The sequence below is a fragment of the Argentina silus genome (assembly GCF_951799395.1).
Source record: "Argentina silus genome assembly, chromosome: 7".
Lineage (NCBI taxonomy): Eukaryota > Metazoa > Chordata > Actinopteri > Argentiniformes > Argentinidae > Argentina > Argentina silus.
This window is the reverse complement of record NC_139661.1, coordinates 10,301,408-10,311,431: the sequence shown is the minus strand read 5'-3', so window position 1 is coordinate 10,311,431 and position 10,024 is coordinate 10,301,408. Positions and strand designations below refer to the sequence as shown.

At 47.1% G+C, this 10,024-nt stretch overlaps 1 protein-coding gene across 1 annotated transcript; it reads right to left on the bottom strand.

The window, feature by feature from the left end:
* Window positions 1-1,618: 1,618 nt before the first annotated feature.
* On the bottom strand, window positions 1,619-8,586 carry disp3 (dispatched RND transporter family member 3; the record flags this gene model as incomplete). The annotated part of the gene is made up of 20 exons (XM_083674237.1): window positions 1,619-1,975; window positions 2,190-2,362; window positions 2,555-2,668; window positions 2,808-2,967; window positions 3,070-3,215; window positions 3,336-3,462; window positions 3,563-3,738; window positions 3,899-4,029; window positions 4,143-4,312; window positions 4,475-4,611; window positions 4,727-4,867; window positions 4,984-5,145; window positions 5,360-5,524; window positions 5,633-5,724; window positions 5,878-6,017; window positions 6,254-6,414; window positions 6,530-6,664; window positions 6,852-6,988; window positions 7,190-7,409; window positions 7,530-8,586. The coding sequence occupies 20 exons, from the start codon at window positions 8,584-8,586 to the stop codon at window positions 1,619-1,621; spliced, it is 4,101 nt and encodes a 1,366-aa protein (XP_083530363.1).
* Window positions 8,587-10,024: the final 1,438 nt, after the last annotated feature.

Here is a 10,024-nt window from a genome sequence, read left to right as displayed (position 1 = left end):
ATCTATAATTGTATGGTTTTTAGATGGATCTTCAGACACAGATCACAGACATGAATCAATAAAATATCACTTACTTGAACATTAGCAGTCAAGCCTGTGCGATACAATCTTCAGACAGAAGGTGGATATCTATGTCAATAACAGTTCTGTTTCTGCCTAATGACTGAAATGAAAAATTCATACATGGCCATTCATTATTTATTATGAGCTATTTGTCATGAATTATTAACTGTCATCACCAGAGGAGACATGTCAACCTCACTTTCACATTGGCTGTGTGTAACACTAAGCCGATTGTGACAACTCTCTTAATAGTCCTGTTCCACTGAGACATTGTTTAACAAAGCAAAACCAGAGGCAAGAAGAGCAAATTAAGGACAGAGGAAGCACTAAACCTTTACAAGTCTTTATTGAATAGAACAAAGGCATTTTCTACAACCCTCAAAATACCTGTTTTATTTTTTTCTTACAGCGATACAGCACTCAAACAACCAGACTTACTCTAGTAACAGAAATTGAGTAACTCCCTTTAAAACCATTAGTGTGAGACATAAATTGACCGATGGGATTGATCTGCCATCAGGGCAGGACGGAGCCTGTGTGATAGGGTATACAATGGTGCTCAACATGGCCTGGAGCAGTGGAGGGGGCAGAGTGAGTTACAGTAAGTGCCATCAAGTGCTTTGTGGAGGGTGTTGAATGCCTTCATCTGAGAGGTTTGCAAGAGCTGGTATTACCTCTGAATTGGTTGAGAGCTGTAAAAATGTAGTTAATGAGTGGCATTGGTGGATAAGGATGGTTGAAAAACGTACTGTGGATTTGAAAAGTACCATATATAACCATTGGGAGGCTGTGTGTTGGCAGCATAGATACATAGTACATTCAAGTGTGTGTGTGTGTGTGTGTGTGTGTGTGTATGTTAGCAGCATTGATACTTATACATTACATTTCACACAACATCTAACCAAGATGCACACATTTAGACTAAGCTAGAGTGATACACCTGTTTTCCCTGTTTTATACACTCCTCCCGTCTCACCGTCTCACGAGTCATCTCGTATTATAATAGCAGTGACATTCACATCCGAACAATCAGATATCATTTAGAAACTTACTTAGAAATGAGTCGTGATAAAACATGAATCATGAGGGAGTGTGATCTTTTTTGGCAAGCTTTTTTGAATTATGAGTTTATACCTGTCTCTACGTGCAGTATTCAACTGCAAGAGGTGAGGTCAGTGTGAACAACAGCAGGTCATGGAACAGTCAGTAACTTTCCCCTTTAATAGGAACAGAATAAAGTGAATAGAAGGACATGACTCAAGCAGCATTTCCCAACATCAGTCAAGTTCTGTCATCCTCCTGTCTAGGCCGCAGGCCGTATCCACAAATCAAAAGACTTCAGACTTATCCTCAGCTGACCATGCTCTGATCTTCAAGTACAGACAGCATACAGTTCGAGCCATATCACTTAGAACAGAAGTTATATACTCCTCCACTGCAGATAAATAAGGTTTTACTTCCTGCATCTGAAACCTTCCTCCTGAATATGCTGTAAGAATAATATAAATGGAGGTTAGAACCTCTTCATAGTAGTGGTTAAGTGACAACTGTGTGTTCACATGGTGACTGTGTGCCAGGTGATTTGTCCTAGTTGCCCTCCTGCCCAGCACAGGGCAGCACCAAAGGCTGTGGTGGCCAGCACAGCCAGACTGGCCTTCAGGACTGCCCTGGGTGGCCTGGTGAAGTTAGCAGGGCCCATGGTGGCCAACATGGCTGCAGTCACAGTCAGGGTGAACAAGATGGACACGGCTGTGTTGATGGCCACTATCTGGCCAAACTTGGCGAAAGGCACGATGACACAGAAGAAGAGAGGGACTGTGGAGATCACCGTGGTGACAGCACTGGACACTATAGCAACACCCACGTGCTTCATAGCATCCAGGGTCCGCCTCTGCCTTTTGGCTGAAAGATCCTGAGAAAAAACAAAACATTGATATAATGAGTCTCTCTTCCTTATTCATTGCCCCGGGCATATTCAGTTCCAATTACATTCAGGAACTATATAATCAAAGTAGGTGGATCACAGGATTAAATAAACAACCGTTTCCTTTGGTAGAATATGTTTATTTTGTAATCTTTTGTGCAAACTAGATACATAGAATGAAATGTAAGGTGTTGTGTCATACCATGCTGTGACTGGGTGTGGAGGGTGAGGTTTCCCCTGCCAGGAGGAATCCCTCCACCAGGTGCAGACAGTAGTCCACTGAGGAGCCTACCAGGATGGACAGAGAGATGGCCTCCACCGCCCCCATCTCCCAGCCCAACCAGTACATGATTGCCATCACCAGACAGATGACCCCTGCACACAGACACACACAGTTCAGAGTCACATTCATTCTTTAACCCCATCATACCTGTCTAAACGCAATGATAATAACTGATTCTTATCTTGAAAATGTTGCACAATGTCTAATTCTTTGAAACATTTCCCTACATGTACACTATAGTCCAGTCCTGTACATACTGTAGAGGTTGAGCAACAGTGTCTTACCCAGGATGGTGAGGAGTATCGGCAGCAGCAGGAGTGGATGGGCAGTGAAAACGGACACAGCTGCTACACAGATGGCCAGGGACAGCAGCAGACTGCAGAGGGCGCTCTCCACACCTACAGATGACCCATAGAGAACAGAGTCAACCCAGATCTGCAGTAACACACTTATACTGCATATACACATTACATTACCATATTTATAAGCTATTGACAAAATGTTGCTGTAGGCATCACAACTGTTCTCTCCACTTGCCTATGATTTCCATAAAGATCTGTTTCCAGTGCTCACAGGTCTGGAAACCGCGCTTTAGAGCCGAGGATTGTGGGAGAGCAGATAGCTGCTCCTGTAGGAAAGTCTCCCATTGGAGGAAGTCAGAGTGAGTCTGGAATGAGGATTTCCCCTTGTAGGTTGTCTGACAGGGAACAGACAGATAGTATGACATGGACACTGTTACTGGCACATACATGGGCTGTAATTAATGACATCGTGTACCATGATCAAGAGTGGCACTCACAGACTCAAAAGCCATGGACAGCCAGCGCACGTTGCCACCATGCATACCCACTGCCCCATGTGACAGCTGGCCTGGTAGTAGGTTGGGCTCAGGGAGTGAGTGGCATTCTGGGTGCAGTAGAGGCAGGATGGATGACAGCTTGTTTCCTGAGGGGGAGAGAGACGGTCAGATAGAGAAAGGCAAGGGGTTTGGAGACGTATTAGCATCAAAAGTCTGTGAGGTTTGATTCCAATCAGACGTTGTTGTGTGTGTGGTGTGGTGCTTACCTGAGGGTAGACATTGGGCTCCTCCTGGCTTCACAAGCTGTTTATTAGCACTGATGGCTTTACAGATCTGACAGAGATGCCCAATCTCTTGGAAGATGTCAAAGTTTGGATCCAATATAACGCTGCCCTTTGGAGAGAATATCAGAGCGAGTCAATGCCACTAACACAGTGACCATTGTTAAATGACACCTTGATATCTTAATCATTATTCAGCTCCTTCCTCTCACCATGTCCCCAATGACGTGGTTGTCTGTGCGGTGGGTACGGTTGACTCCCAGTATTCCAAACACCACAAATACCATGGCTCCAGTATCGACCAGTGGACGCACCGCCGGCTGGCCACACCCACCACCGCTACAAGGGTTAAAGCCTGAGGTTTTGGACTTTTTAGTCAAGGTGGAATCTTCAAGATAGAGTAGAGATGTGGAAAAGAGTCACTCTTTTGCATTCACAGCTAAGAATTCATGACACATACTTTAAATTAAAACTAGAGCTGATTTAAGCAGTTCTAGCAACTGAATAGTAATGACGCCCTTTGCTTCCAGGCGTTTTGTCTGACTTACCAGTGGGCACTGGTGTGTAGAAGGTGCCCTGTGTGGGTCCATCAGGCCCACTGCTGATCACACACCCAGGAGGCTCTGCACACACTCGGCTAGCGTGAGGACTCAGCTTGTGCTGGGCAAAGAACAGCCTCCTGGGAGACACAAGGAAAACTGTTGCCAACGTGCCCTTGAAACAGCTTGCTTGACTGACTGAGAGATTGATTTTCTATTTTTCGGTCCTTCATCAATCATCATTCCCTCTCACCTGCTGTGCTGCTGCTCAGCCACAGCCACATAGAAGGTGAACTCTGTTCTCCAGCCATGGTATGGGTCACAGGACTCGGAGGTGATCATCCAGCGGAGGTGTGGGTGGTACACGTGGGACACACACACTGTCATTCGGCTGCTGAAGTTGCTGTGTGGTCCACTGTAAGCCTGTTTAGAGACACCAGGTCAATCACAGTCAGCCTCTATTTATGATGCAGTTGGTGAGGTGATAATCAGTCATTTTTTGATAAATCACTTAGAGCTAACATCTCTGTGGGGAAATATCTTTGTGTTTCATATTGCTTTGTCTTTCTATGAGGGTTTTCCAACCTGAAAGGATGGCACCTCTCCATGTCCAGGACTGAGGTTTTTCCAGGGCGATGGCATACTGGCATTCAGAGAGAAGCGGTACAGAGTGATGGAAGCGCCAGCATCCAGCTTTGAGACATGCACCGTCAGCAGAGGGCCTGTAATGAAAGGTTGTTGTTCAAAAGAAGTGTTGAAAAAGTGTATGTAAATACACAGCTATAAATGCCCCCAGCAAGGTAACATCCTCATCTAATTCCCATGTAGATCCACTACCTGTGGAGTTGGAGGGAGAGTGTGGATTGATTTGGCCCTGAGGGGTTGAATTTGGACCATGTTTCTGGGGGTGAAATCCAGGCACTGATTGGATGGTGTGGGTGGTACTGTGCAGAAGGTGGGGTCTCTCCATAAACAGACCTGCAGGAAAAAAGACACAATAGCATGATGTTTGAGTTTTGTTTGGGTTTAATGGTAGAATGGGTTTACACCTATCTAGGTTCTTTACTCCATTTATCACTGGTTGATGGTCTCACCTGAGCACATCTGGCAGGGGATGCCCTGGGCGCTGAGGTTGTTGCGCAGCCCTAGCAGGGCCTGGAGGTTGGTGTCTGGGCGGAACAGTAGCGGGGCATGAGTGGCTGGCTGCAGGAGGCAGCAGCACCCAGCAGACACCACCAGAACCAGGAAGTAGACGCCTATTTTCAGCAAGATAAAGAATGTACTGTAAGAGAGGCAGTCAGTTGGGTTAGATCACTGAGGGGAGAGATAGATAGTATGAGTAGCTTATTAAAATGGCATATGAATACATACATAATTCAAATACATCAGACCAGCCCCAGAAGACTAGCCAGGTCAAGCTGCTCATGAGATTGGGCTGGTTTTACAAGGCTTATAAGACTGAGCCCTTACCTAGAATGGCTTTGCGTTTCTCCACGACTGGCTCTGCAACCCAGTGCCTCAGTGCCCACTGAAGGTTAGTGCTCACCACGCCTGCACTCCCCTGCCCCGGGGGCCAGAGAGACGTCTCCATTGACAGAGACAATATGGCTGCATCAGCATCTGGGTCACAGGAGCCTTAGTGACACATGGTGAGACACAGAGAGGGAGTGAATGGTCTGGACATTATTACCTTTCATTCCTCTGTCCTTCATTCATTCAGCAGTAATAGGATAAGCATCTCACCTGGCTCCATCTCCACAGATAAGAGGGCCACATCCTCATCTTCATCTGATAAAGGGCTGTGGCTCACTGATAGGCCTGTACGTGCCTTCCACCTGGAGGAGGAAACGTATCAGAGAGATGCAGCTTTAGATGTGCAGAGATGCACCCTGTGTTCATGATGGAAAACAGGCCGAAAAAGCTGGTACCACAATTGAAGCTCTGACATTACATCTCTAGTACAAAAAGAAGAAAACGTAGGGGCACACCATTTCAGACAGGCATTTTCCCAGGGCTCAACCCACTGGTTCCAGATACACAGGGCGGCAGGCATGAGGATGGACACCCAAAGCCAGCAGCAGCTGACGATGAGGGCCATGAATAAACCAAAGTCATGCACGGCTGGAATCTAATTGGAAGGACGTAAGAGAAAAGAGTGTGCAGCCTCAATACATTTATTATGCTTGTCACATGATAGAAGGTGATACACATACCGACAAATATACAGATATATTATAGAATGGTTCACCTCCCAGCCAGTCATTTCTGTTCATTCCCTTTGGAGAGGTAATTACAATATAGATAGAAACATGCAGCAATCCACTTAGTTGAACATGATAGCTGATATTTGTCTCCTCCCAGTACCTGAGAGAAGGTGTTGGCAGCGTAGGCGGCTGCAGTGGTGAAAGAGGTGAGGAAGGTGGCCCGCCCAGCGGTTTTGACTGTGTAGACCATCCGCTGCACTGGATGAACCAGGTGAGAAGCCTGTCTGAAGGTGCTGATGAACACAAATACATCATCCACGCCTGGGGACAGGGAAGACAGCAGACAGAAGGAGGAGTTATCACCACAAAATGGTTAGCTTATATCTCAATCAGCGAGCTAGATAAGAGGAATTCTGTAGTTCATATTGTCACTCACCAATGCCAATAATCACAAAGGCTGCTACTCCATTGAGAATGCCCAGGTATCTCACCCCAAAGACCACATGATAGAGGAAGAGAGACACCAGGCAACTCAGACCAATACTAGCCAGCCCAAAGAATGTTAGGAACACTGTAGAGACACACACCGAAGACAAAGGGTCAGACCTCATACTGCATTGTTTACAATATATAGTAGACAACAATGCACCAGAATGCAATAACAATATGCACCATCATATAATATATCCCATAGGAAACATTAGAATTGTAAGTCCACATGGAGTAAAGCAGGTGAGAGAGTATGCATGGGACCTCACCTGAGAAGGAGGTCAGGATATAGACCAGCAGAGTGATGCAGCCTCCACTGATCAAAGCCAGCAACATGTCACTGTAGAAGATGTGTCTCACCTCATTATCAAAAAGCTCTGTGCCCCCATACAACACCTTCACCTGGCTGGGACAACCCCATGGGGAGAGTGGAAGAATGTTGTGTGGTTGTTATTAAAAGAACAATTACACTTTTCATGTACTATACTTTATATGTCTGTAAACCATGTGGAATTTCTTATCATTATGTGGATGAACACGGCCTCTTGTTCTCTTGGGGGTTTACACAGTGCACCATCAGCATTGGAAGAGAGCCTTTATAACCCACCTGGTGGACTGCTGAGCCAGGAGGTCAGCATACTGAACCACAAAGTTCTTGAAGCGGCGCCTCTGTTCCTCAGGCCGGTCTTGCACAGAGTAGTAGGAGGGCAGGGGAGCTCCAAAGTGGATCTCACTGCGCAGGAGAGAGGAGGACAGCCGCTCAGGGCCCAGACTCTCATCCACGTACCAGTAGAACTGTGGGTGGGTGATGGCCAAACTCAGGGCACCTGAGAATAGAAACGAGCCATGACCAAAGTTATATGGTCGCTGCTCTGCTTAGTGGACAACAAGATAGACACACAATGTGATGCAGGTTTTAGGTCTACCTCTGTGCACCTGAGACTCACCATGGATGTCTGCCAGGTCAGGACCCATGCCGTCATAGTATATCTTGCCATCACGTTCGCTGGGGAAGAGGTAGGAGAGGAGGGAGCTGGGTGGAGAGCAGTACGAAGGCCCCAGAGGCAGGTCTCTCAACACCTCTAGGGGCTTCCAGCAGAACTGCTGGAACTGGGGCAGCTGCATGAGCAGGCGCTCTACGTGGTGAATGGTGTGTAGGCGCTCCGGGGTGAAGATGTTGTTGTTGTCACCCCCACCTTGTGCAACAAACACCAGCTCAATCCTCCACAGGGCCTGGCTCTGCAGGTAGGGAAAGCTAGGAGCAAATCTACGCTTTCTAATCAGAGACTTTCCACTGTCACTGTCACTGTCTCCCTCTAAGGACTCGCCACTCACAGGTGTTGTTGTGTTTCCATGCTTCTCTCTCTCCTTCCCTCTCCCCTCTGCCGTACTATCAGTAATCTCTCCATCCCTCTTTATCTCTGGGTGACTCTGATAGACCTCTGTCCGTCCAGCGCTGCTCACTGCAGCTCCACTCTTTTGCATAGCCACTCCTCTGAACGTGTTGTTTGTCAGAGATTTAGGATGTAGCCACTCATTATCTGTTCTTTTGGATACTCCGTCCCCCTGTCTTTTCAGTCTCTCCAATAGAAGTTCCCGGAGAGCAGTGGTGTCATAGTCGTCCACGTCCCGCCTGTGTCGGTCCCAGGAACCCAACTGAGTCTTTATAGCAATGGTGAGTGCATCAAACCTCTCTGCAGAAAAGTGGCTATGGACCTCAAAGGCACTGTAGGAAAGGTCTATGTCCAGTGGGGGGCAGTATAAGAACATGTAGGCAGACAGGGCACAAGGTAGTAAGACCCCCATTCCCAGGACCACTCCACTCACCCAGGGCTGTGTGTACACCCAGCCCACAGCCCTCCACACTCCCCTTAACCCACTGTCACCAGGGGCGCTGCTCCCCCCCTCTGTCTGTGTATCTGCCTCCTCATCCTCTAGCTCCTCTTCCTCCTCACCACCATCCCAGCTGGTCTGGAATAACAACGGCTCGTCTTCCAGGTCCATGGCAGCACCTGTCACAAAGACACACAGTACTTAATCATGGCTCACTAGCCTCATGTGGATCCTTTGCTGTCCTTGGGCAGGAGAACACAAAATACAGATGATTTACAAACCAATCAAAGGTTATTCAGAAAGCACAGCCAGCAAGGGCATGGCCATTAAATATGTCTCTCAACAGCAGTAGACTCCTATTCCTATTCAGCACGAGGTGAGCATTTAGAAAGAGGATGGACCTTGTCTCAAGTGCCCAAAACAGTGGGTACAGTCTGCTAAGCTCCCAGTTTAAGATGCTGGTCACTATGGCTTGGGCCTTAGATCGGGTATGGGGCGGCAATTTCATTCCTCTCACTCACTCTGTCAGTGTGTGCAAACCAATGTCTCCCCAAGAGTGTAAGACTATGCTGACTTTTTCCATCTCAATGGTTGACTTGCCTGAGGTGCAGCAAATGAAATTATCTCACTTGTCTAACTACTGACAAGAGGGGAGAGGTGTGGAATACGAGAGGTGTTTCATCCCCTGTGATGGACAACCTCTGTCTGATAGTGTCAAGCTATAGTTGCTTCCTCTTTTCACTCTATACAGGATGCTGCAGACACTTTGTATTCAAGTGGCAATAGTCCTGCTAACTCAAACTGGCGAGTCATCTACTATCTTTAGAATAGTACTTTGGTGGCCTAGCACACTAATGCGCATGCCATGTAATCGCAAGGTTCCTGGTTCAATTCCGACCCTCGACATATCTTGCATGTCATCCCTCCTCTCTCTCTCACCAATCCTTCCTGTCAATCTCTACTGTCTCTATCCCAATAAAGCAGAAATGCCCTAAAAACATATATTTTAAAAAAAGAATAGTACTCTGGGGTCATCTGGGTGAGGCGAGGAGGTGATCAGCTCATCCCTCAGGACAGAGAAGGACACCAGTGATGCCTCTCACTAAGGGAGCAGCCCAACATCTGCCTGCACTGTGGGAACATCTGTGTCTCCCAGTCCCTTTAGAGGACAAATTCATTAGGCTCTGGATGTCTGTAGGGAGAGGAGAGGGAGAGGGAGGGAGGAAAAGAAAGAGGAGCGGGGGAAAGAGGGAGAAGGAGACAAAGAAGGGAGGGAGAAAGAGAGAGAGGAGAGGGGAGAGGGGGGGAAAGGGGAGAGAGGGGGAGATGGTCTAGAGAATCCTAAGCTCCAACAGACACTCGTTGATACAAATTATCATCTCTGAACATCTGTGATAAAAGCAGGACATGTGCTCTGCTGTTTAATATTCATGGAATTCTAAATCAGGCAGCCATGTACATATTACATAACTGCCATGTTTGCTTCAACATCCTCAGAATTGCTCATTAGTTGTGGGGAGACTTGCTAGCCCCACACACACCTCAAAGACCTGTTATGCAGACTGAACGCTATTAAAACAGCGCTGTGTATTTCATGTTAATGATCGTT